Source organism: Camelus ferus, chromosome 17 (assembly GCF_009834535.1).
Source record: "Camelus ferus isolate YT-003-E chromosome 17, BCGSAC_Cfer_1.0, whole genome shotgun sequence".
NCBI lineage: Eukaryota > Metazoa > Chordata > Mammalia > Artiodactyla > Camelidae > Camelus > Camelus ferus.
Window position 1 is genome coordinate 34,396,506 of NC_045712.1, and position 25,143 is coordinate 34,421,648.

Consider the following 25,143-nt stretch of genomic DNA (forward strand, 5'->3'; position numbering starts at 1 on the left):
GGCCAGGCCAGGCACCTCAGGCCAGGCCTCTTTCTCCTTGCCTTCGCTGTGGGCTGGGCCAGCTCTGCTTGTCTGGATATTCCTGTACCCTGTTCCGAAAAGACTAGCTAAAACAGACCGGCCGGAGATGGCCCACAGGGTTTGCGGAAGGATGGGAGTTGCGGCTCTGTTGCTGCTGTGAAGATGGGCCTAGGCCATATTGCTGAAGGGAGTGAAATGTTGGCAAGAATCCAACCTCCTGGGCAGAGGTCTGAGCCCGGGGGATGAGTGCAGATGACCTTGGAAGCACTGTCAGCTTCACAGTATCCCATCTGAGGGTGGTTTGTCTCAGTGTTTCCTCCGGTCCTGTGGGTAGGCTGGTGAAGATGGAGCACAGACCTCTTGCTGCTGTGTTTGTGCTTGTAAGGGCACAGGGCAGAAGAGCGCGGGAGCTTCTTAAGGCTGACGGTGCTACCTGTGTACTGAGGCTACCTTGATGGTTTTCCCGCCTTTGGCTGGGCAGGTGCAGGTGCTTCCTTTCAGTGACTGTTTCCTGTCGCCTCAGGTGCTCCCTCTAGTCGGCTAGTCAGACTGGCACTTGGGAGTACCTCTGCTTAGCGCAGCCCCTTGCTCTCAAAACCAGGAACTAAAACAGTTTTTGCAACCCCTTGTTTGACGAAAGCCTCAAGCAGGAAGAATCATTTGGAGCCTGTGTGCTCAGTGTTAGAGAAGGTGCAGAAGATGGCTGCTTCCTGAGATGGCTTTATGCCCCCTGGGATCACACAGCCACTTGCTATCTGTGCTGCCTCCTCCATGCCACAGCTGTCCCCTGCTGCTTAAAGCACGGTTCTTGCCTGGTGGTGCTACCTGCCAGGCACAGGAGGTACAGGGGGCGAGCTTAGGGGACCAGGAATCCTTGCTGGGAGCTTCTCTGTAACCGTAGTCCATCTGTCTGCTGCTTTCCCGTTGGCAGTGTGTGTCTGGTAGTCTTGAGGGAGTAGGTTTGGAGCAGAGAAACTCCCATGTTCCCTGCCCCAGGATCCCTCATCACCCACCCCCAGCCTCCTCAGCCTCACATTCCTTTCATTCCCTCAACACTGCTGTTCAGCAGTTGTTTTCCCACAAACTGCTGAAACTGGAAAAGAAGCTCTACCTTAGAGTTTGAACAACAGATGAGATTTGTGGAGCCAGGCTGACCTCAAGAGGGGCTGTGCTGACTGAAGACCCCAGCATGACCCTGAGGAAGCGCAGGGCAGGCACCAGACTGTGGTGTGTGGCTTGCTCTTTCCTGGGCAGCTGTCTCTGATTTATGGACACCTAAGGATCACCAAAGATACAGTGTCTGGCCTGAGCCCCCCCCCCCCAAGTTTCTCTACCTAAAAAGAAGGAAGCCCTGCTTTGTTGGTGACCAGGGCTTCCACCAGGTAACAGACCGTGTCCTGTCCTCATCCCCAGTGCTGCTGTCACACCTTCCAGAGAGGAGCAGGAACGGTGACTGTGACAAGTCTGTATGTTACAGAGGGTTCCAGTTCATGGCAGCTTTAATGTAGAAAGCCATCTGTTGTCCCTCGTCTCAGGGTGGTCTGTTGTAGGACAAATCTGTGATCAGGCTTGGCTTTAAAAATCTCTTCTTGTGCTCACTAGCCATGGGACCTTGGGCAAGTGTCTTCACCTGTCTGGGCTGCCATTTCCCTGTCTCTTAAGATGGGGATGGTTTAGGATCACCAGAGATGCAGTGCTGGCCAGAGTGCACTCAGCTTGGCAGCTGCTTGAGGGTAAGACTGGCCTGGTGACCCATGTGGACTGACCTCAGGCTGGGACCCCTTCACACCAGCCACCCGGGTGGGCCAAGGTCAATGAATTTTTCAGTTCCCCGCCCCCTGTGCCACCGTTCATGCTTCTGCTCTGTTTCTGGGTCCCTACGGGAGCACCTTCTGCTATTCTTGAATTAAAGAATAAAGGGTCAGGCATCAAAGATGCTGCAGCTCTGGGGACTGGGACCTGGGATAGCTAATGGAAGGACCTTGTTTGATGTCTCCTTATCTCCTCCCGTTCCCCCGCCCTCACTGGCTGGGCTGCTGTCCAGACAGCAGAGATGGTTTGGCTGTGAGTGGGGAGGAGGTGGCAGTGGTAGGTTCCCAGTGCAGCTTTCCTCTCCCTGCACCCCCAAACCTGCATCTGAAAAAGAATTGATGAAGCTGTCAAGTTGCCTGCCTGATTCATCCCTTCCCTCTGGGCATAGCCAGTGAGTTTGCTGGGTTGATGCTTGTGAATACAAACTATGGCTCCAGGAAGGTGCTGCCGAGAAGGAGGAGGGCCTTGGGGCTCCCATCACCTTACTCTTCAATCTAGGTCACCACCCTCCACCATCCCCAAGAGGCTTATCTCACTCCTCTCCGACAGGACCTCAGAGGCTCTGGGTTCTGTGTCACTCACTCTGCCAGCCTGCGTGCCAGGGAGTGTGGGGCGATTGTGGTTCCTGGGGCATCCAGCCTTGCTCACTTCCTTTTCGTGCGGTTGAGATTTCACTTGCTTCGTTGGCCACCCGGACAGGCACACCCTGACCCTGGGCTCGGTGGCTGACTCCCCTCTGCCACCGTGCTTCGTGCTGGTTCTGCTGATCCCGTCAGTCTTGGCGCGAGGCCTTATCCTCGCAGCTGAGCCTGCCTTCCGGCCTGTGGTCTTCTTTCTCGGTCACAACCTCTCCAGCTGTTTCTGCACTTTGGTGAAAGTTGTTGACTTTACAGATGTTCCACCAACAGACCCTTGTGGCCGTGTCCCAGGGCTGCCACAGCCCCCCCACCCCACCCCTCCAGGGCCTCCCGTCAGGCATATGACTGACTGCATCATCTCCCCTCTCTCTCCTCTCTGCCCCAGATCAGTGGACCATCCCCTGCCCGGATCCTCTCTCTCCACAGACTTTGGCAGCTGGCAGATGGTAACAGGCTGTGGCAGTATTCAGGAGCGGGCTGTCCTGCACGCAGACTCCTCTCTCCCTTTCAGCTTCCCGGATGAGCTCCCTAACAATTGTCTGTAAGTGTCTTGCTTGAGAAGGCAGGATGCCCCCCTGCCCACATCAAAAGCTGGTGAGCAGTCAAGAGTGCTGGCTAGGAGTGAGGCAGCAGCTGGCCCCAGGGAGCCGGCCTGGGCTTCCTGCCCCTCAGTGTCTCAGCTAAGTACACGCTGCTCCTGGACCCTCATGGGCTGCTCAGGAAGTGCGTTGCGGTGTGTTCACTCTCTTGAGCCTCCAAAACCCATCCATGGGTGTCTTGGGGCACACCCTTAGGGAAAGCTGGCTGGGCTGTAACTATAGAAGATTCTATTTCTGTCCAAGGCTTTGCCTGACGTGAGAAGCCTTTGAAAGCAGAACAGTGGGGTGGTGAAGGTAGGTGTATGGTAGAGACCAGAGCCACAATGGAGCTGGGTTAGCCCAAGGGCTGGGCTCCTCCCAGGCAAAGCCAAGGGTTCTTTGCTGTCCCCTCCCCACTTTTGTCATCTGCTTTTGCCTCTGGTCAGGAAGGAAAATTGGATGGGGATTCTAAAGCCAAGGCCTGTAAAATTCTCTCCCCTCAAGGCTCCAGTCCTGGGATTCCAGCTCTTGCAGTGCATCCACTTGAGCAGCCGCCTCCGTGGCAGCCACCTGCCCCCAGCCTGCTCTGCTGTTTCAGGGATGTCAGGCGGGGGAGAGCCTCCAGCGGCCTGGGGGGCAGGATCTGCCACGCGGCTGTGGTTGCCTGAGGGCTCTCACTTCCCCCTTGGGCTAAATGGACTTCAGGGTGCTAGGTGTTCGTCACCACTACCAGAATCCAGCTCGTTCCCTCCAGTGCTGGCTGACTGGAGGCAAGTTGCTTTTGGGAGTTGAAAAGGATCCCTGCTGAGGGCAGGCAGGGGCAGACCTTGGGATTCCCGGATGGTGCTCATAGGTCCGGGCCTTGCAGCTAGGGAGTAGCCAAGGACTTCAGAGGCCACTGGCATCTGGCACAGCCTTCTCTGTAGCCAGATCCTTAAGCCAGAAGCAAGAGCTCTACTTCAGCAAGAGAGCCTAAGAGCCAGTTCTGGAAGAAACAGATCTCTGCCCCTGCTTGACAGCGCTCCTCACTTACCTGACATTAGCCACTGAAATGGGCAACTCCACCCCAGATCCTAAAATTTATGCCTTGGGCAGCTCTCTGAGCTCCAGGCTGGCCCTCAGGTTCTGGATGATTCCCAGAGGAGGGCTAGGTTCTATGTGATCCCGTGGCTTCAAGATTGTAGGACCAGGGTGTAGTCAAGGTGGATTCCTGGTGAGGTTGAACAGTATGTGGGTTCAGTGTTTGGGCTTTGGTATCAGAAATTTGATCTAAATCCTAGCTGTTATGCTCACCAGCTATGTCTTGGGGTATCAGCCTTGCCTTCTGAGCCTGCTGGCTCATCTCTTTGAGAGGGATTGGCACTGTGGTAGCTCTAATCTCTGCCTGCCTGTGTGTGTTCTCTGGGCTCCAGTTTTCTTGCCTCCAAATAGGTTGTGATCTCTCCCCCTTATACCTCCCAAAAAATGGGGGGCACTGGACCTTTGGATATTCCCTGTGAATACAAAGTACTGATCTGAATTTCTCCTGGTTATGGTCTCCAGCCTGTGTGAAACCTAATTCGGTAGGAAAGAGGATCTGGGGCCACAGATCTCCCCCAAACGCCAGGAGAGACTTTGGAGTTGTTCATGGTGTTGCAGGAATGCAGTATCAGCCCCATGTTCTTAGAGCTGCTGTGAGAGCGGTTTGACTTTCCTTGACCCTAGAACCTGCTGCTTCCGGCCCCGCCCCCGTCACTCCCACGGGTCTTCTTTCCCTGGGTCTCTTCTCCCCACACTTACCCAGGACTGTCATTTATCCTCGTATCTCCATCTCCTTCCCCAGGCCCTGGGTGTAAGTCATTTGGGCTTGGAAACTGAGGGCATTGCTGCTGCTTCTGACAGATTCGCAGGAGGACTTACCCAGGAGTAGGTCTTCTGCGGAAAATGTTGGAGTAATTTAGTGGCCAGGACTGGCCTTGTTGCTTAGGTGAATGGAAACGTGAGTGCTCATCCCTTGTAGGTCTGTGACCTTTCCTCTGATTCCAAGTCCCACCTGCCCTTAGACTGCATAACTTTGAGTCCAGCGGTCGGCTCTGGCTGATTGCTTAGGCCTTTTCTATTAAAGACCCTTCAAGTTACCATTCAGCCGCAGATGGAATTTACACTTTGATAAGCCTGACTTTCATTCACTTGTTCCCCTTCTTGACTTACGATAAGTGTCTGTAGGGGCCAGGGAAGGAAAAGCAGATCGAATCAGAACAGGAATCCTGCTGGAGAAGTTTACCTTGGGACTACAATGACTGAAGGGGTAGCTAGAGCCTCAGGGGTTTCTGGCAAGGACCCTGGCCTCCTCAGGTAGGGACAGCAGCCTGAGAGCTGAGAGACAGTTTAAGAGGGGAACAGGGCCACATATTTGGGGCCTGAGCCACAAGGGGGCTACAGCCACAGGGCAGATGCTGGCACTGGCTTAGGAGTAAGGATGTTGGATGCTGCTCCAAGGTAATGCATTCATTCTCTCTCCCTCCCTCACCACAGGCTTTCAGCCCTGAGTGAGCGGGAGACTCGGCTGCAGGAGGTGCGCTCAGCCTTCTTGGCTTCGTACAGCAGCACAGTGGGGCTTCGGGCAGCAGCCCCCAGCCCCTCCGGTGCCATCGGCGGCCTGCTGGAGCAGTTTGTCCGTGGTGTCGGACTTAGGGGCACCAGCAGCAGCACCGTGTGAAGCAGCCAGCCCACGACAGCTTCCTTCTCCTCTCACCTGAGCCCTGAGTGGAATCAAAGCCATGCCCAGCCAAGGGGTGCTTCAAAGTCAGGGGAGAGTCTCCTCCCCTTCTCCATCATGCACGCGGCAGCCCCGAAGCTGAGCAGGGCTAAGGACATGGTTCTGCAAGCCCCAGCTTCCTGACTGGTTTCTGCCGCCCCACCTGTCACTGCCTCCCACCCACTCTAGTCTTTGATGAGATTCCTGTCAACTCTCAGAACTGTGTGGGGTTTCCCCAGGGCCTAGTGGAGGCCAAGACTTCACAAAAGATCCCCCTTCCCATTCTTGTTTCCTGGGGAGGAGGGGTCACCTGCACTGAGAATGAGGCAGTTTGACACATCACAAAATAAAATCAAAGTCTTTTTGAACAGCTACTTTTGGCATCATCATTTGGTTGCTGTCTTTGTGGAGTTATTTGGAAGATGCTCACTATCCTTTCTTGTGCTAGAAGTTATTTTTATGGAAGGGGGCAGATGAAGCAGGGTAGAGAACGGGAGACCTGGGCGTGCCTCTTAATTCCTGAGCCACAAGAGTCTCTGGTGAGATGGGGACAGGTAGTCACAGGTTGTTGCGGTGGAAGCAGTGGTCCTCAGGCCTGGGTGGGCCCTCGTCACCTAGGGAGCCTGTTTATTCCTGCAGATCTAGGGCTTCCTAAAATTTAGACTTGAAGTTGCTGAGATCTTCATTTCGCTGGGAAGAGGGTGGAGGGAATTTTCACTTTTAATAAGTACAGCAGACAGTCCACTCCTGGTACAGATGACCTGCAGCCCCTGCCTTGAGGAGCCCTGCCTATAGTGAGGGATTGGCTTCCGGGACTTTGGTGGCCTTAGGTGATGTGGGGAAGGTGGGCCTGGCTGCCCGCCACCCTCATCTACAGTGTGACTTAAGAGTGGGTTGCATCCTCACAGGATATGTGTACGTCTCGAACACCATGGAGGGTTCAAAGACATGAGCAAAGAGCTTTGCATGGTGCTGTAACAGCCACCACTTACCCAGCTCTGACTCTTAATACAAAGGAGGTCGTCAGCGTGAATGCCCAGAGGAAGGAAATAACGCCAGTGAACATTTCTTGCGTACTTACTGTGTACAATCCCCTGTGCTTAAGTCCTTCCTGTGGATTATCTAAAATTTTACACCTCAAGTAGGTGCTATTATGGCCTTTAGACTAGTGAGCTGACTGCCACAGAGATGTTGAGTAACTTGCCCAAGGTCACACAGCTAATAAGAACAAATGTGTAACTCTTCCTATTCTGAGGAGGGAGGGCAGCAGTGGGAAAGGGAAGCAGATTGTTGAGGGAGCAGCTCAGGAAGAGGCATCTACCCCAGCACCCACCAGGCACCCTGAACCCTTGAGCACCTCAGACAGCTCTCACGGGGGTGGGGGAGGGGGAGGGGCTTGGGTTTCATCCCAGTGGCAGACGGGCTCGAAGGACTCTCCCATAGTGTGGGTTGGAGTTCGGGTCCTGTAAGGTTCCTGGCAGGCTCGAGGTTGCTCCAATGGGGCGAGGGCCACCCGCAGGGCCGGGCGGGGCTGTGTTGCCATCTGGAGCCACTGCGCCGGCGGCCACAGTGAAGGCGCGAGCAGCGAGAGCGCACGCAGGGCTGGAGGGAGTGCAGCCGCTGCCGGCGCCGCTGCCGCTGCCGCCGGCCCCGCCGCTGCCGCTGCCGCTGCCGCTGCCGCTGCAGCCTCCCCTAAACAGCCCCGGCCCAAACAGCCCCGGCCCTAGCAGCCCCCATCTCGCAGCTTCCCGCGGCTCCGGCCAGCAGACCAGCCATGTCTCTCAGCGGAGCCTCTGAGCGCAGCGTGCCGGCCACCAAGATTGAAATTACCGTGTCCTGCCGGTGAGCGGGCCACGCTGGGGAGGGCTTAGGCACCGCTCCAGCACCACCTCGCTTCGGGGCTTGGCGCGGACAGGGACTAGACCCCAGGGGAAGAAGCTCCGGGGCCAGAAAATCGCGGATGCAGACTCAGGGGAGTCGCTCGCGGACTTGGGGAGGGGGTTCCCTTGAATAGCCTCAATCGCAAAAGAGGGCTCAGCCTGCGGCCTCAAGGTGTGGGTCGCGGGGATCCAGTAGGATATGGGCCCCATGAGGACAAAGTTCTGGGGGTAACCCTCTTTCCTGGGCCCTTGGAGGCAGTATGGACATGTATGCGTCCAGTCCGCAGAGATACAGGTCTCAGGCTGAGATTTCCGGTGTTGTCCAGAGTGCTGACAACGCGGACTCCGGCTGGGCATAGTGATGGGAGAGGGAGGAACAATTTGAGCCCCATGCCTCCCCAGGTACCCATCTCTGGGCAGGGTGGAGGCGATGGGCTCCAGGATGATCCACCCCTTGTCCATCTGTCTGTCACTTTCTCTAGGAACCTGCTGGACCTCGACACCTTCTCCAAGTCCGACCCCAGTAGGCGTCGCCAGCGCCGGGAGGGGGGAATCTTGGGGTCCGGTTGCCACTGAGGGGCGGGGAGGGGGTGCGGGCCAAACTGACGTCCTTCCCTCCCCGCCCCCACTCCCGCCTGCAGTGGTGGTGCTTTACACGCAGAGCCGGGCCAGCCAGGAATGGCGGGAGGTGAGACCTAGAGCCCTCACCCTGCCCAGAGCCGCCCCCGGGAATCACCTGCCCCCTTGCAGACTTTGCGCTGACTCTCTGCTCCCCATTCAGTTTGGACGGACCGAGGTGATCGACAACACGCTGAACCCAGACTTCCTGCGCAAATTCGTCCTCGACTATTTCTTTGAGGAAAAGCAAAACCTGCGCTTCGATGTGTGAGCCCCGCCCAGAATTCTGGCTTGGACCGCCCCCCTAACCTGGATCCTCTTCCCCCACGCCCACTTTGGTCGCACTCTGAAGGGCTCCTCTCCAGCCTTAGCTCCGCCCCCAAGTCTAGGTTGGCCCTGCCCTTAGGTCAGATCCAACCTAGTTCACTCCCCAGGCTTGCTCTTGCCCTCCCAGTCAAGGACACTGCTCCCTAATTTGGCTCCGCCTCCGTCTAGGCCCCGCCCCTGACACGACCCCGCCCCCAGCAGGCGCCTGACTCTGACCCTGACTCCTGCCTGAAGGAGGTCCTGGTTGAATTCGCGTCCAAGGCCACCCTCCCTCCACCCGCAATTTTAACCAGGACTCGAAATCTGACAGCTTTTCCAGGCTCTCTCCCACCAGCCCCGCCCCACGTTGGTCCACTCTCTTTCCAGGTACAACGTCGACTCTAAAACCAACGTCTCCAAGCCGGTGAGCGACCGTCCCCTTACGGGTTGGCCGGGCACACATGCAGCGCTCAGTGTGTTAAACGACCCCCTTAGAACCCTCCTACCCCTCAAATCCGATTCGACCTTCTTCAGCCCCAAACCGCCCTCCCTGCCCTGCCCTCCACTCCGGTTCCTGCTTTGGTTCCCCGCCCCCCCACCCCGTGCCTTTTATTCACTGCTCCTCTTCCTTTTTGACCGCTGCTGGGGCTGCTGGGACCCTCAGAAGGTGAGGCTGAATTGGGGTGGGCGGGGGTGGGATGAGTGTGTGAAAGGGTGGGGTCGCATCACGGCTTAAAGTGATGGCAGGGCCATCTCCTTGCCTGGGGATCCCCTCCCTCTCCTTTAAACCACGGGCTGGGTGGTTCCGCTGCCTCCAATCGCCCTGGTCATGCAGCAGTATCACCAGGGCTGGGCTGGGACTCTGTGCCCCAGCCCCTCCCAGCCTCGCTGATTCTGTGTCTTGGTGTAGGATTTCCTGGGACAAGCTTTCCTGGCCTTGGGAGAGGTGATCGGAGGCCAGGGCAGCCGTGTAGAGCGAGCCCTCACGTGAGCTGAACTGGAAGGGGAGCGGGAGGGGGGAAGGGTGGGTCCCCAAATTGTCCTCCCAAAGAGGCTGCTGACCCTATATCAGTGGAGGCTGGGATTTCCCCTGGTCAGGATCCTTCAATGGCTCCCATCACCCTCACGGGAAAATCCAGTCTCCAGGGCTTTGCTCAGGTCAGTCTCAGGTCTGACATGTCTTCTCCCTCTCTCTCTCCTCTCTTTTTCTAAGGCTGATTCAGACTTTAAGGTCCACTTCCAATCCCTTCTCCTCCAGGAAGCTTCCCTCACTAAATCAAATCCTCTGGAATTTCTATTACATTCACTCACTAAATATTTATTAGCCCATTTTGTATGCCATACCCTGTGCCAGGCACCAGCGATTTATCCATTCCACAAATACTTCTGGACATGTACTCTATGTCAGCCCCTGTTCAAGGGGCTCGGGTTGCAGTGACCAACAAAACAAAGGTTCCTGCCCTCAGGGGGCTTATTCTACAGAAGGGGGAGAAACAACACAAAGTTTATGTAATAAGTAAGTAAATTACATAATATGTTAGAAGATATTAAGTGCTGTGGGGTGGGGGGAGGCAAAGTAGAACAGAATTAGGGGGATTGAAAATGCTAGAGGGTGGGAGTTGCAATATTCAACAGAATGGTTGAGTACGTCTCATGCAGAAGTAACTTCGGAGCAATGACCTGAAGGAATTAAGGGAGTGAGCTGTGCAGATATCCACAGAGGGATGTTCCAGGCAGAGGAAACTGCCAGTGCAAATGTCTGATAGGTTCAAAGAGCAGCAAGGAGGCCAGCGTGAGTGGAACGGGATGAGCAGGGGGAGGAAAGGAGGAGGTGAGGGTGGAGCGCTAACAGTTAGGCCCCTGTGGCCCATGTAAGGACTTCAGCTTTTACTCTGAGTTGGGAGTCATTGGAGGGTTCTGAGCAGAGGAGTGATATGATTTGACTTGCTTTCAAGGGATGATTCTGCTGCTGGGTTGAGACTAAACCTTGGGTGGACAGAGGTTGAATCAGGGAGTTATCTTACAGTAATTCACAGTGCTAGCAGCAAAGGAGGGGAGAATTGGTCAGATTCTGGGTATATCTTGAAAGTGGAGCCAACAAATTCCTGACAGATTGAATATGGATGTGAGAGGAAAAGAGAAATCAAGAATGACACCAAGGCCTTTGGCCTGAACAAATGGAAGGGTGGAGTTGCCATAAACTGAGACGATTGAAAAATAAACTGAAGGAGGGGTAAGCTTCAGGGGGAATTCAATCAGTTCAGTCTGACATGTTGAATATCATTATTTTAATTTTTATTAGGTGTCTGAATGGACAAGTCAAATAGGCAATAAGAAACATGAATCTTAGATGCTCTTTAAGGAAGTGAGATGAGATCACTAAGGGAGGGAGGAGAGAGAAGACCAAAGACTGAGACTCTGTGAGTTGGCACTAGGAGGGGAGACTGAGAATGAGACGGGAGGGTAACCCAGAGAAGGTGGTGTTGTCCTGGAAGCAAAGTGCAGGCCTGTATCAAGGATGAGAGAGTGACCAGGCATGTCAAGTGCTGCTGCAGGTCAAGTAAGGTGAGGGCTGGGAATTGGCCATTGGAGTAGCAAGGTGGAGGCCGCTGGTGACTGTGACAAGCAGAGTTTGGAAGAGGAGACGGGAGTGACAGCCTGGTTGGAGAGGTTTAGAAGAGAATGGAAGAAGGGAATGGGAATTAGGAAATTGTCAAGTCGTTTTGCTGCAAAGAGGAGAAGAGAAAAGGAGAGGTGGCTGAAGAGGGAAGTGAGAGGTCAAGAATTGGTTTGTAAAATTGTTTAACATGAGAAAAATCATATCGTATTTTTATGCTCATGAGAATGATCCAGTAGAAACTGAAAATTTGACACAATAAAAAGAGGAGAGAATTGCTGGAGGGATGGCCCTGTGCAGGTGAGAGGGTGTGCGATGTAGCACACAGTGGAGGGACAAGTAGGCCCCTGGATTGTCGTTTATAGCAATGGTAGGAAGGCGCTGGTGTGTGGGTGGAGACACTGGGGGCAGGGTAGGTGTGGTGGTGGGTCTGTGGACATTGTCTTCTGGTGGCTTCAGTTTTGTCAGGGAAGTAGGAAACAAGGTCACTGGCTGAGGCTGAGGACGGAGGAGGAGGAGGCTCTTCGCGTTGAGGAGAGAGGAGGAGTGGAACTGCCATCTCGCGGAACCGGAGAGTGAAGGGGCCTGGTCTGTACAGTTGATTAAGGACCACTTGAGGTTTGTGGCCATGCATTTAAAATGAAACCAGTTAGCATGAATGTGCGTTTTCCTCTGGCCATATTCAGTTGCACAGGTGCAGCATGGGTTAGGCAGAGGATTGGATTTAACTAGGGCTGTGGTTCTGCCAAATAAATATACAGAAGTGAGAGAAGGGCAAGGAGAAAGGAGCAGGATGCAAGAGACTGATCATTACAGCCCGAGTGACTGTGCTTCACGCTGGGTGAGGAGGTGAGGGAGAACAGTGAGAAGGCAGTAAGATCGGCGACTTGATTCTGGATGTGCAGGGGGAGAGTCCCTGTACTCATCACACTCTGCCTTTTTAAAGCACAGTGAGTCAGAGATCAAAGGAGCCAAAGAAATTGTTAACATTCTCATTTTAAAGATGGGGAAAATCACATAGCAAGTTGGAGTCGAGACTTGACAAGTGCTAGCAGTTGGGGATAGGTGTCCTGGTATGTACCCTTCAAGCACATGGAAGTGTCCCTTCTTGAGTCAGAAGAGGATAAGGCTTCCCTGGTCTTTCTGATCTCACTCTTCTGTCTTCAGAAAGCGCAGCATCTTTGACCTCACAAACCAGCCCTTTTGCCCTGGGTCTGAACAGAAATTCCTCTCCCTCGTTCAGGACTGCTACATCACACTCTACTTGCCCATTGGCTTTGACATCCCACCTCCCCCTGAAGCTCCCTGAAGGTAGGGTCCAGCAGAGCCGGAGAGTGCCAGCCAGCCAGTTCATACCTAGCACAGTGCCTGGCGTACAGTAGGCACAAGGTCTGCTTTGAGAAGTAGAACCACCTTCATATCTACCAAGCTTACCAATTGCTTTTCCTTTCATGCACTCATTCCGATTGCTTCACAACCCTGAGAAGTGGGCAAGATTCCCGTTACCTAGAGGAGAAAACTAAAGCCCAAAGAAAGAGGGAATAACTTGCCCAGAACTCTAAATCCTATGCCTTTCCCACACTACCATCATGAGATGTCCACCCAGGCTAGGTTAGCCCCTTCCTTCCAACCTGCAGACCCCTCCCCAGTCAAAGTCAGGCCCTTCCCCAGCAGAAGCCACCTAGGATGGAGGTGGATACACTCAGGGGACTGTCAGTAAATGGCAAACTGAATCCCCTGGCCCACCCAGTCCCAGACTGGCCACCCCAATCCTTGTTTCCTGCTCTCCCCCACTCTACAAAGAGGCTTTTTCTGCTTCCAGGGGTGTACCAGGCAAGAAGTGTGGGACCATATTGCTGACCGCAGAGGAACTTAGCAATTGTCGGGTCAGTAAGGGCCACATGTTAGACCCAGAAGGCTCTCTTCTCTCCTCAAACTCCCTTGAGTGGGCTGTCTGTGTGTGGGGGCAGTTTGAGTGGCACTAGCCCAATTTCATCCTAGGATATTGCCACCATGCAGCTGTGTGCAAACAAGCTGGACAAGAAGGACTTCTTTGGGAAATCAGACCCTTTCCTTGTGTTCTACAGGAGCAATGAAGATGGCACGTGAGTCACTGCCCCTGTTGTGACCATGGGCCCATGAGGGCTCTTAGGCTGGGGCATCTCAGACTCCACCAGGACCTGAGCACTCGCTTCCCTCTCCAGATTCACTCAAGGCAGCACACAATATGCGTGTGTGTGAATCTCCAAGAGTATCAAGCCCTGTCTCTGGGCTCAGTCCTACCCTAAAGGCAGGTTCCAGTCCTCTTGTTCTTCTCCAGGTTCACCATCTGCCACAAGACAGAAGTCGTGAAAAACACGCTGAATCCTGTGTGGCAGCCCTTCAGCATCCCTGTGCGGGCATTGTGCAATGGAGACTATGACAGGTCTGTTTCAGCATAAGCTAAGGAGTAAGGAGACAGGGACGTGACAATGGGTTTCCTGGGTCCCAGAATGAAGGCAGAAGTGTCATAATAGCATTAGAGCATCCTGCTCAGTGAGAAAGAGTTTTGGGCATGGAGACAGGTGCATGAGGAAGCAGATGTATAGCCAGATGGATGCATAGGTGAGTAGGTGAATGGATGGATGGATGGATGGATGGATGGATAGATGAGAGGGAAAATGAACAAATGAATTAGCAGATACATGGATGGATGGTCAGATGAATGGATAAACTGGTGAATGAATAGGTGGGTATGTGGATGTATGTATAAAAGAACTGGTGGGTGGGTAGAAGGGGAGATGGATGAATGGATAGCAGATGAGTGGATAAGTGGACTAATGAGTGGAATGGCAGATGGACAGATGATGGATGGATTAATGGATGGATGAGAAAATGGATGATTGGATGGATGGGTATATGAGAGATTGGTAGATGCCTGGAGAGGCAGAGGGATGACTGGAAGATCAGGAGGATAAACAGGTGAAGTGACAGATAGATTGACGAATAGACAGATGAATGAGTGGTGGAGGGACAGATGGATTAGTGGGTGAATTAGTTCATGTATGAGTGTAAAGTAGATGGATAGGCTGACCATATGAACAAACAAATGGGCAGTATGAAGATAGGTGGGTGGGTAGAAGGATGGAAGGGACCATAAGTGGATGGTTATACTGATGAATGGATGCTCAGATGGACAAATGTCAGATGGCTAGGTGCTTGGTTGGATAGATGGACAGACAGATGGATGCATACATGTATCAGTGAGTCAGTGAAGGGCTGGATGTATAGTTAGATGGGTGGTAAAGATACAGGATTAATAGGTAATCAGATTGGCAAATGTATGGGTAAATGGGTGGCTAGATGGACAGACAGATGGTTGAATGAACTGCCACAGAGATCGATGGACATACAGGATGACTTAGGCATAGTAGTTAAGAACATGGTCTTTGGAACCAGGACGTCTGAGTTTAAATTTCAGCTCGGTCACTTACTAATTATGGTCCTTAGTCAAGTTACTGGTTTTTGTGCCTCAGTTTCCTTATTCAAAAATAACAATAGTAGTTACTTTGTAAGGAGATTGTTAAATTAAATTAGATAATGTGTGAAAGTTCTGAGAACAATGCCTGGAATATACCAAGACTCGTAAGTAATGAAGAATAGTAATAGTACTACGAATGGCAGTAATAATAGTGGTAGTGGCGGTAGATAGTTGGGTACGTACTTGGACTGATGAACGGCTAGGACAGACGGGAGGAAGGCTGACAGAAGGACAGATGGGCGGATGGGGGATGATCTGTATATAGTTAAGTGGGCGGGGGCATCTCAGCTTTATCTCACTCACCCAGCCCATGTTTATCTCCTGCATTTCAGAACGGTGAAGATTGATGTGTATGACTGGGACCGGGACGGAAGGTAGCACTGCCCCACATGATACCACCTTTCCTGTATTTAACCCAGTTCCCTAAAAAACTATGTAGTACATTCGCCAGGAGCCCCAGAGTGCCCTTGGGAGCCAGGAGGGGTGAGGACGAATGCCAGGACCTTGGGTACAACTGACCCCCTCAATTGTCTCTCTGGTACACTCTCTCTTCCCCTCTCTTCCCGTTAGTTTGGTCCCACTTCTGGGGCCCTGCAGCCCAAGAAGAGGCAGGGGATAGTGGGACTAAAAGACTGGTTTCAGGGGTAGCTCCAAGCCAGCAGCAGCGGCTGCTCACCTGTCCCTGGCCTCCTTGCAGCCACGACTTCATCGGTGAGTTCACCACCAGCTACAGAGAGCTGAGCAAGGCCCAGAACCAGTTCACCGTGTATGAGGTGAGAGCTCCAGCCCCGCCAGGTTGCCCAGGCCCTCCGTCCTGGAGTGTCAGTCTGTGCTCCCCTTCCTCTGCTTCCCACTGTCACTGTCACCTTCTTCACTTAGGTACTTAACCCCCGGAAGAAATGTAAGAAGAAGAAATACGTCAACTCGGGAACTGTGAGTGCTCCCTAGAGCCCTGGCCCTCCCTGGATCCTTCTGTTTCTGTCCCCACTGACACAGCATGACATGACAAATGTTGAGGGTACGGGAAGGCTGTGGACACAGATTACTTGGATATAATAATGTTGGGTACAATGTGGCACCATTGAAGTTTTTCTTTCTTTTATTCTTTTTCTCTCACCTAAGGAAATTTTTTTGATCTTTACTCTTTTGCAGAATTTTTTTGAAATTCTAAGTTATATTTCCCAATTTAGTATACTTTTGGAAATCCAAATATATATCTGACAGCTTCCCCTTTTTGCCCTTTCAAAAACTGTTCAGGGTGGGGCAAAGTGGGGCGGGAGGTGGGATCCAGGCGCCCCTCTCCCTTGTTCCACCCCAACTACCCTTTCCAAAGTAGCCGGCTGCCTCTTCTGTCCCACAGGTGACACTGCTCTCCTTCTCTGTGGACTCTGAATTCACTTTTGTCGATTATATCAAGGGGGGGTGAGTCACAAGCCAAGCTCTGGGCTGAAAGTCCAGCAATGAGTTACTCCCAGTTTGGAGCCTCAGTTTTACTATTCATTAATGATCAGGGTCCAATGAGATCATGAAGATAAACTCTAAACCACTTGGCAAAGTATAAAACGCTCTGTAAAATGCAGAGTGCCACCCATCTTAGTCCTCTCCACGGGGCTGCCTTTCAACCCTGGCTTCCAGTACCCCCTGGGAAGATGCCAGACCAGTGGTCTCAGAAGTGTCCCCAGTAGCCTGACTGGGCCCCAGATAGAACTTATGGGCAGGCAAGAGGGACAGGCCGAGAACAGGGGGAAAGACAAGCAGACTGTAGGGGACGTTCCCCTTTGTTTAGTGGAGGCAGGCAGACCTGGGGAAGGTATTTTTCTTCTCTGAACCTCACTCTTCTCCGATGTAAAAATGGAGATATTAATTAGTGTTCAGAGCTATAGTGAGGGTTAAGTTAAATTATATATAATATACTTGTCATGCAACAGGCATTTAATTCTGCTACGCAAAGGGCGTTCCGTGGCCAGCAGCATTTGCATTACTTGGGAGTTTGTTAGAAATGTAGAATCTCATGCTCCACCCAGACCATCCAGATCGTATTTTGCATTTTGACACGATTCCCAGGTGATTCGTATGCACACTAGTGTTTGAGAAATTCTGGTGCAATAAGTACTAGTCCCTCACTTCTCAATCCATCTATTTCTCCAACAGGACACAGCTGAACTTCACAGTAGCCATTGACTTCACAGCTTCCAATGGTGAGGCATGGATGGGGGAGTGGGGTGTGGAGGAATTCTAAAGATCAGTGGGTACTGGCCTGGATTCCCACCTGGGGATGAGCGTTCACCTATGCTGGAAGCCCATGCAGCCTGATATTGGGGCAGGAGTGCTGTGGGGAGATTATTGGGTGTAAGGGGGGCACCTACCTGAATGCATACAAGGTTAGGCCAGTAAATAGATCGATGATCAAGGTGACCATGAGGTGGGGCTTCTGTTTCCCTCCAGGGAACCCCCTGCAGCCCACCTCCCTGCACTACATGAGTCCCTATCAGCTCAGTGCCTACGCCATGGCCCTCAAGGCAGTGGGAGAAATCATCCAGGACTATGACAGTGACAAGCTCTTCCCAGCCTACGGCTTTGGGGCCAAGCTGCCTCCAGAGGGACGGATCTCCCACCAGTTCCCCCTGGTATGGTATGGGCCAAGCCAAGACTCCATGCCCTGGCATCTGGCCCACCCAGGCTGTCAGAATTCTTCTCCTTATGTTTCCTCTAAGGTTCAAGGACCTGTAGAGCAGCGGGAGCTAGGGGAGGTGGCAGAGCAGGGAGGGGAGCAGGGCCGGAGTTTGGGGGGGAGCATGAAGGAGAGTGATGGAAAAAAAGAGAGAGTGAGCTGGGATCAGAGCACTCCTGGCTGTGCCCTGCGTGGGGTCAGCCCAGCAGGGCGTCTTTCCTGCAGAACAACAATGATGAGGACCCCAACTGTGCAGGCATCGAGGGCGTGCTAGAGAGCTACTCCCAGAGCCTGCGCACAGTGCAGCTCTACGGGCCCACCTGCTTCGCACCTGTCATCAACCAGGTGGCCAGGTAAGGGAGCTGGGCGGGCTTGGGGAAAAGGAGGGGACCCAGACTGGAGACTGCTCTCCCAAGGGCAGTCAAGACCACTCTTGGGTGAATCGGGGCCTTGGGGAGATGGGGGAAGTTTCAGTGTTGGTCAGGCTCTGGTATAAATACGTTACATAATGCCTTATTCTGAGGTAGAGAGGATGTCAATAAACTACCCCAACCCCACTCCTTGGGAACAGCTACCCAGGCCTCAAGTTTGGGGAAGACAGAAGGGACTATAGCACAGCGGACAAGGCATAAACTCTGGCATCAGACCTGGGAGTGATCCCCGGGTCCACTACTCACTAACCACGTGACTGAAGCAGCTTAGCCTCTCTGAGCCTCCATCCATTTCATCCTTGTAAATGGGTGTAAGAATGGATAACAATAGCATTTTTTTTTTCAGTGGAGGTACTGGGGATTGAACGCAGGACCTCAAGTCTGCTAAGCATGAGCTCTGCCTCTGAGCTATTACCCTCCCCCTAACAGTACCTTCTTTATTGGGTTATTGGGAATGTAAAAGTAGACAACAATATGAGAATGATCAGCGCAGTGCCTGGCCCACAGCAAGTGCTCCCAGAGGATTAAAATGAGCTCAAGTGGTAGATTAAAATACAGAGAATAACTTCTGAAAACAGAAGAAAGTGCCTCGTTAGCCCAGTAGATAGTGCTTCAATCTCATAAAAACAGAAGAGTAACTCCAGATTTTCAGAATAAAAGCATACAAAGAAAATCCAGCTCACATATCAAATGATTTTTTAAATACAAATAAAATACGTGACAGAACTAAGACCAAACGTATGTAAATAAACATAAATTGGATAAGCTCACCTAGTAAAAGAAAAAGGCTCTCTGATAGAATAAAAAAAGTAACAAGTAGACCCTACTATATGCTAAATAGAAGAAACCCATCTAAAACAAATGACCTCAGAAAGCTTGAAAGTAAAAAGATGAAGCAAAAAAAGGGAATAAAAGTGGAAGGATTTTGGGGAGATTTCTATGTCCAGAGAGTACCTTTTCCTCTAATAAAGATTAGTTTATTTTTCTAATTCATAGTGAGAATAATAGTTTATTTAATTATAAAAGTAACATAACATTGGTATAGAAAATTTCAAGGATGGAGAAATTAAGAAATCAAAAAAAAAAAAAAAAAAAAAAAGAAAAAAGAAAAGAAATCTCCCAGAATGCTGCCTGTGGGAATGTGGACATTCATTTAGTTCTTAACAGTCTTTTCCTTACGCACCGCAATGGCAGTCGAGTTACGTGTAATATTTTACTACTGACTTTTTCACTTAATAATGGAACCTGAGCATATTTTTTTGTTGTTATTAAACAGAATCCTTAAATATTACCTTGGGAAAGTTCACTGATTCATTCACTTGGTAAAGGGGAATGTAGCATGAATGTGGGCTGTGCAGCTAGACTGGCTAAGTTAATACACCTACTCTCGCACTTACTAGCTGTGTGACTTTGGGTGAGACTCTTAACCTCTCTGTGCCTGTTTCCTCAACTGTAAATGGGGATAATAATATCCACATCATAGGGCTGTTGTGACAACTAACTAAAGCAGTATTTGTCAGGCGCCTACAACAGTGCCTGCCACGTCATAGGTGCTATAGGTGTTAACTATTACTGTTACTATTATTATCATTATTACTATTCAAAGGGCATCTACATGTGCTCAGTTCTCTGCTGGGGCACTGGAGATGCACAGATGAATCAGATCTAGTCTCTGCCCTTGGGAACTCCTGCCTTGGTGCAGGAGATAGAAATATAAATAAATCATTACCCTCTGTAAGCCAGAGCTTCCCAGACTTTTCCAGCAAGCCGCCTGTTGGCAGAAGCAAATGACTGCGTCCCCTAGAGGGACCAGGGGGCACAGGTGAAAGTAGCAAGCTGAAAATGTCTTTGAAATCCCCGTATTTTATCTTAAAAATTCATCAAATTTTATATTCTTCTTACATTGTGTCCATGTTTGCTGTAATTTAGGGGGGAAGGGGTGTTTTAAGTGTGCTTAGAATCATCTGGCTTTATCCACGAGATCATACAGTAGAATGGATGCTCCAGGTATCTTGTGGCCTTGGGCATCCGTGGGCACACATGCTGGTACCCTTAGGGGTATAACAACCCATCTGGAAGGGCAGACAGCCCATCTTGGTGGGTGGCATCCTAGAAGGCAGAGGAAGAGGAGGAGAGTCTGAGACAGCCAAGCCAGCCTAGTTGTGGAGGGGACTACTTGGCTGGGTGCGGAGGGCAAACCAGCGTTTATCAGAGGAGGAGGTGCAGAGTAGGCCCGGAAGAAGGAACCGCATGTGAAAAGCACAGAGACATTAAGGGGCAAGCAAAAATTATTTGCAAAATGAGTGAGTGACAGGAAACGGTACCAGCCCAGGCCTACGAGGAGGCTGCAGCCACAATTCAGGGAGGGAGCGGGGGCTGCTACGGAGGATCATGGCCCACTGCCACCCAGGACCCTAGGGAAACTGAACTGTAGCCATTTAAATTCTCCACTTTCGCCATACTTTCTTCTCATTTTTTGGTATCAAGCTTAAATGCCAGCACTGTGCAATAGAACTTTCTGCAGTGATGAAAGTGTTCTGTATCTGTGCTGTTCAATATGGTAGCCACCAGCTCCAGAGGGATATTGAGCACTTGAAGTGTTACTAGGATGAATGAGGAACTGAATGTTTAATTCTATTTAAATTAATTAATTTAAATGTCAGTAGGAGCTAGGGGCTACCTTGCTGGATAATGCAGCTCCATCCTTTCCAACCCACACAGGGCTTGAGACTGGAAGTCGAGAGACCAGGGTCTCCCACGGCCTCTGTGCTAACTGAGGTCTCATTTTTCTTATATGTAAAATAAGAGGAGTGGACTCAGGGACTTCTGAAGCCCTTTTCAGATCAAAGAATCTTGGACTTGGAGACTGATGATGAGAGAAGGAAAAGAGCTCTGGGAGCGACTGTTAGCCTGGCTGAGGACACAGAAGCCTAGGCAATGGGATGTGGTCAGTAGAGGGGAGAAGGGAGAGAGGAGAAATGGATGAGAGAGGAAAGAAAGGAGGCCTTCAGTCTTTGGTCATGTGTAGTTGGGCCTGCCCCATCTCAGTCACATGGTCCACTCTGCTTCCCTTACCTCCTGGGCTCCAGACAGGGAGGGCTTCCTCCAGTACCATCGTAGGGCCTTTGTCCCTGCTGCTCCTTCTGCCTGGAATGATCCCCCCTTCACTTGGCCTCTTGTCCTTCCTCCTCTCCATCATCCTCAACATTGTTTCCTTAAAGAAGCCTTCCCTGACCTTCTGGGCCATGTCAGGATCCTCTACACGACACTCATGGCAGTGTCTCTTTCTATCCAACTCTCACCACAAATGTAATTTTATAGCTATTTCTATGATTCTTGCATCCATGTTCCCGCTCGAGAGGCCTGGATAGGATTTGTTTTTTCTCACTGTGAACCTCCAATGCCTAACACAGTACCTACCATACTAAGTGCTCTTTAAATACTGCTGGAGAAATGGCAGGCAGGGCAGACAGCCAGATCTGAGGAAGGAGCATGAGCTTCAGAAGCCCTGGTCCTTGCCCACAGGTTACACACTGGCTGAGGGAGCTTTAGGGATAGGGTGTTCCGCTGGCCTCTCTGGGCTTTCAGCTGGATTCTGATCTTGGCCTCTCACCCAGGGCTGCAGCCAAGATCTCTGATGGTTCCCAGTACTACGTTCTGCTCATCATCACCGATGGGGTCATCTCTGACATGACACAGACCAAGGAAGCCATTGTCAGTGTGAGTCTGAGGAGGAAGGCTTGGCAGGGGTGTAGGGGGGCACTGTTAATAACTGTGAAGGGGTGGAGATTTTACCCTACATACAGGCTAACAAGTTAGCCTGCCAGTTTCATGGATGCTGGCAGCAGACAAGACCTCTGGATCAGAGGCAAAAGACTTTGTGATTCCTAGCAATAGCAGTAGTTCAGCTCCCAGCATTTGCTCTGATTCTCTAAGTTCCAGTTCCCACAAGATGATGTGCAGAGGGCCACATACCGGTACCCACAGTGGGTTGCATTATTGAACAGAAACCCTGAGCTTAGGGAACCCAAGTCTTTTATAATGGGCAGTAAGCATGCCTGCCCTTTGTTCCAGTTTAAGACATTGTATCATACTGACAGTAAACCTGCCCTTCACTCTAAAGGAAGACACTGTATCTTTCAAGGCTGTTGCATGTGCAGACATCCTTGAAAAGACAGTCTGGCACAAAGGGAATCAGTGCCTCGGCCTGTAAGATGTGCAGAAACATCACACACACACACACACACACACACACACACACACACACACACACACACACACACACAAAAGCACAGAACTGTCTCCCAACTGTCATATCCCTTGTTATGCTAGCTCTTACCCCAACCATTTACCCTCTTTTCTTCACAGGCCTCCTCACTGCCCATGTCTATCATTATTGTCGGTGTGGGACCAGCCATGTTTGAGGGTGAGTAAGATGGGGGGCGTCCATGAGTGGGACCGAGAACTGGGGAAAATAAGGGAGGATCTGGGCACACGGGCCTGCCTTGCAGAAAAGATAGGATGGATGTCTGTGTTGAATCTTGGCCAAGTCACAGACCCCTGAGCCTGTTTCCTCATCATAACTGAGGCTGTTGATGCAAATACTTCCCTGCCGGGGCTCCTGGGAGATGGAATGCATGGGAAAATATAATAATAACTCCATCACAATGCCTAATATTTGCAGGACTTTGCTGCAACCATTAGACATTCTCATGGTGACTCCAAAGGGGAGCTAAGAGGGAGGGGGGCAGTGTGGGTTGGTGTGGGAGAGGCCAACCAGCTGAGGGGTGTCTTTTCTGCAGCGATGGAAGAGTTGGATGGTGATGATGTGCGCGTGTCCTCTAGGGGACGCTATGCTGAGCGGGACATCGTTCAGGTAGACCTGACCAGGCAGAGGAAGTCATGGAACCAAAAGGCATGGTGGGAAGGAGAGGCTAAGTTAGCAGCCATTCTCCCTTACTGCCTTTTTAATCACTTGCTTTTCTCCCCCTCACTCTTTCCGCCTTCCTACATTCATTGAACAAATTCTTTTTGAGAAACAGGCAGGTTGCTGAAGCCATTGTGGAGTCACAGTTTAGGAGATCCCCAAGGCTCCTGCCCTCTAGTGGAGGCAACCAATAATAATCACACAGCTAAATAATAGTTCATTAGAATGTGATTTAAGTGCTCCAGAGGAACTGCAAATGCCCACTCTGAGAGTCTGTGACAGGGACCTGATTGGTTACGGTCGTCAGGAAAGGCTTCTACGAGGAAATGACATTTGAGCTGAAACCTAAAGGAGAGGGTATAAGCATCACAGGTAGAGAAGCAGCATGTGAGAAGATGGCTCAAAAGAACTGGCCCAAACTGGAGAAGGCAAGAGACCAAGGCAGCAGGATCACAGTGAGTGAGAGAAGCAGGGAGCCAAGGCCTTGCCAGTCGTGGTAAAGTTTGGGGCTTTGTTCTAAAAGAACTGGAGAGCTCTTGAAAGATTTGACATAGGGGAGTGAGATGGTCAGACTTGTATTTTAAGACGTACAGAGATGCTGCGTGGAGAGTGGATTATAGTAGGGCAAGAGAGAAGTAAGGAAGCCTTTGCAGTAGTAGAGGGGAGACAACAAGGGTCTGGGTAGGAATGGAAACAGTGAGGATGGAGAGAAGAAGCAGGTTCAAATGATTATTTAAGAAAAATTTACAAGAGTTGATGATTTGATTAAACGGTGATATGAAGTGAGAGGGGCTTCAAGGATGACTCTGAGTTTTCCAGCTTGAGCAACTGGGTGAGTTATAGTCCCATTTACTGGGAAGGGGAAAGCTGAAGGAGGAGCAGGTTTGGCAGAAAAGCCCAGAACTCAGTTGTGAACATAATGGGTTTGAGGTATCTAAGACAACTGAAGGGAGACGAGATATGAGCAACTAAATATGAGGCTCTGGAGGCCAGGGATGGATGTGTAAATTTGGGAGTCATCAGGGAATAGTGTTTTTTTAATTGAAGTATAGTTGATTTATAATATTATATTAGTTTCAGATGGAGAGCATAATGGTTCAGTATTTTTATAGTTTATACTCCATTAAAAGTTATTACAATATAAAAGCTATTAATTTTCTGTGTTATACAACATATTCTTGTTGATTATTTATTTTATACAGAGTGGTGTATATCTCTTAATCCAGGGAACAGTCTGTAAAGTCATGGAAGTGTATGAAATCACCCAGGAAGAGAACTGAGAGAAGGGACCAGGTTTAGAAATCAGGTAGACCCAGGGGAATAGGGGGAGGAAAAAAAGTGTCCAGAAGAATGTAGTGTGTCCAGAGTGGGATGTGTCCAGAAGATTATGGTCCAATGTAATGGAAAGCTAGAGGAGTCAGCAAGATGAGGACTGACAGTCATTGCCCTCTGGACTGATTTGGGAACGTGGTGCTGTTGATATTGTTAGCAAGAGCAGTTCCAGCAGACTGCCTGAAGCCAAACTTGAGTGGGTTGAGGGTGAACAAAAGGTGAAAAAAAAAGTGGATAGGGAGAAAGCAAATGTAAAAGGCTCCTCAAGAGAGGGGGTGAGAAATAGTGTGATATTTGAAAAGAGATGCTAGGGGTCAAAGAGGAATCCTCCCCACTGCACCCTTCCCCACTCCCCTCTCTCCTGGCCACCACCCACATATGATTGTCTGTGCTTGTCCCAGTTCGTTCCATTCCGAGACTATGTTGACCGTTCGGGGAACCAGGTGCTGAGCATGGCCAGACTAGCCAAGGACGTGCTGGCTGAGATCCCAGAGCAGCTACTGTCCTACATGCGCACCAGGGACATCCAGCCTCGCCCTCCACCCCCTGCCAACCCCAGCCCAACGCCAGCTCCAGAGTAGCCCTGTGGAGCCCACCTATCCAATGCCTAGCAGTCTGCCTGCCTGCCCACTTGCTGCTTCTGCTGAAAGCCAGAGGCACCCGGAGCCCCGGACCTCACTGGGAGGCCAGCTTGGAGGATCAGTGCTGGCTGGTCGAGCTCTCTGCCCCCCCACCCACAGAAGGGCCTGGCACTGTCACCACCTCCCTGCCTTCATGCCAATAATAAAGCTGATCTTTACTCCACCTCTGTCTCATGGGTCTTGGGGAGGGAGACTAGGGGACCCAGGGCCTGGGGCACAACCAAGAGAAGGAGGGAGCAAGGACAGATTCATCTTGGGTTCATCCCCATCCTAACATACATTGATTTAATCACTTCTTCAAACATTCTTCACACACTTTAAGCAATAAATTAAACTTTATGTGTGTACATTTTTTTCTGAGGAAAGAGGCTCGTAGCTTTTATCAGATTCTGAAAGGGGTTCCTGACCTCAAAG

At 51.1% G+C, this 25,143-nt stretch overlaps 2 protein-coding genes across 10 annotated transcripts in view; both read left to right on the top strand.

Annotated features, from left to right (window-relative positions):
- Positions 1–6,160, top strand: part of MTMR14 (myotubularin related protein 14) — a 40,759-nt gene extending 34,599 nt beyond the window's left edge. For 2 of the 5 annotated variants that reach the window (XM_032458887.1, XM_032458888.1), the window contains exons 18-19: positions 2,857–3,012; positions 5,564–6,160. In XM_032458887.1, coding sequence (XP_032314778.1) covers positions 2,857–3,012; positions 5,564–5,747 — 340 coding nt within the window. In that variant the 3' untranslated portion in view covers positions 5,748–6,160. The remainder of the gene's footprint in view (positions 1–2,856; positions 3,013–5,563) is intronic. The other 3 variants (XM_032458890.1, XM_032458891.1, XM_032458889.1) reach the window with 3 other exon arrangements.
- A 1,224-nt stretch (positions 6,161–7,384) lies between these two features.
- On the top strand, positions 7,385–24,882 carry CPNE9 (copine family member 9). Of its 5 annotated transcripts, XM_032458894.1 has the most exons (21): positions 7,561–7,628; positions 8,149–8,189; positions 8,308–8,354; positions 8,448–8,551; positions 8,978–9,014; positions 9,255–9,257; positions 9,501–9,577; positions 13,030–13,093; positions 13,209–13,312; positions 13,528–13,632; positions 15,060–15,101; positions 15,425–15,500; positions 15,607–15,660; positions 16,088–16,149; positions 16,879–16,925; positions 17,173–17,354; positions 17,624–17,751; positions 21,447–21,549; positions 22,198–22,255; positions 22,632–22,705; positions 24,490–24,882. In XM_032458894.1, the coding sequence occupies exons 1-21, from the start codon at positions 7,561–7,563 to the stop codon at positions 24,667–24,669; spliced, it is 1,656 nt and encodes a 551-aa protein (XP_032314785.1). In that variant the 3' UTR covers positions 24,670–24,882. The 5 variants fall into 5 exon arrangements, with proteins under 5 accessions (XP_032314786.1, XP_032314785.1, XP_032314787.1 ...); XM_032458895.1 differs by lacking the exon at positions 9,255–9,257 and having other exon boundaries at positions 7,385–7,628; positions 24,490–24,669; XM_032458896.1 differs by lacking the exons at positions 7,561–7,628; positions 8,149–8,189; positions 8,308–8,354; positions 9,255–9,257; positions 13,030–13,093 and having other exon boundaries at positions 8,448–9,014; positions 24,490–24,669.
- Positions 24,883–25,143: the final 261 nt, after the last annotated feature.

Excerpts from the sequence above, each read along its gene's own strand:
- CPNE9 (XM_032458894.1), top strand. The coding sequence starts at position 7,561 with ATGTCTCTCAGCGGAGCCTCTGAGCGCAGCGTGCCGGCCACCAAGATT. Across the intron at positions 16,926-17,172 it reads TGACTTCACAGCTTCCAATG|GGAACCCCCTGCAGCCCACC; the intron begins GTGAGGCATGGA and ends GTTTCCCTCCAG. Across the intron at positions 17,355-17,623 it reads TCTCCCACCAGTTCCCCCTG|AACAACAATGATGAGGACCC; the intron begins GTATGGTATGGG and ends TCTTTCCTGCAG.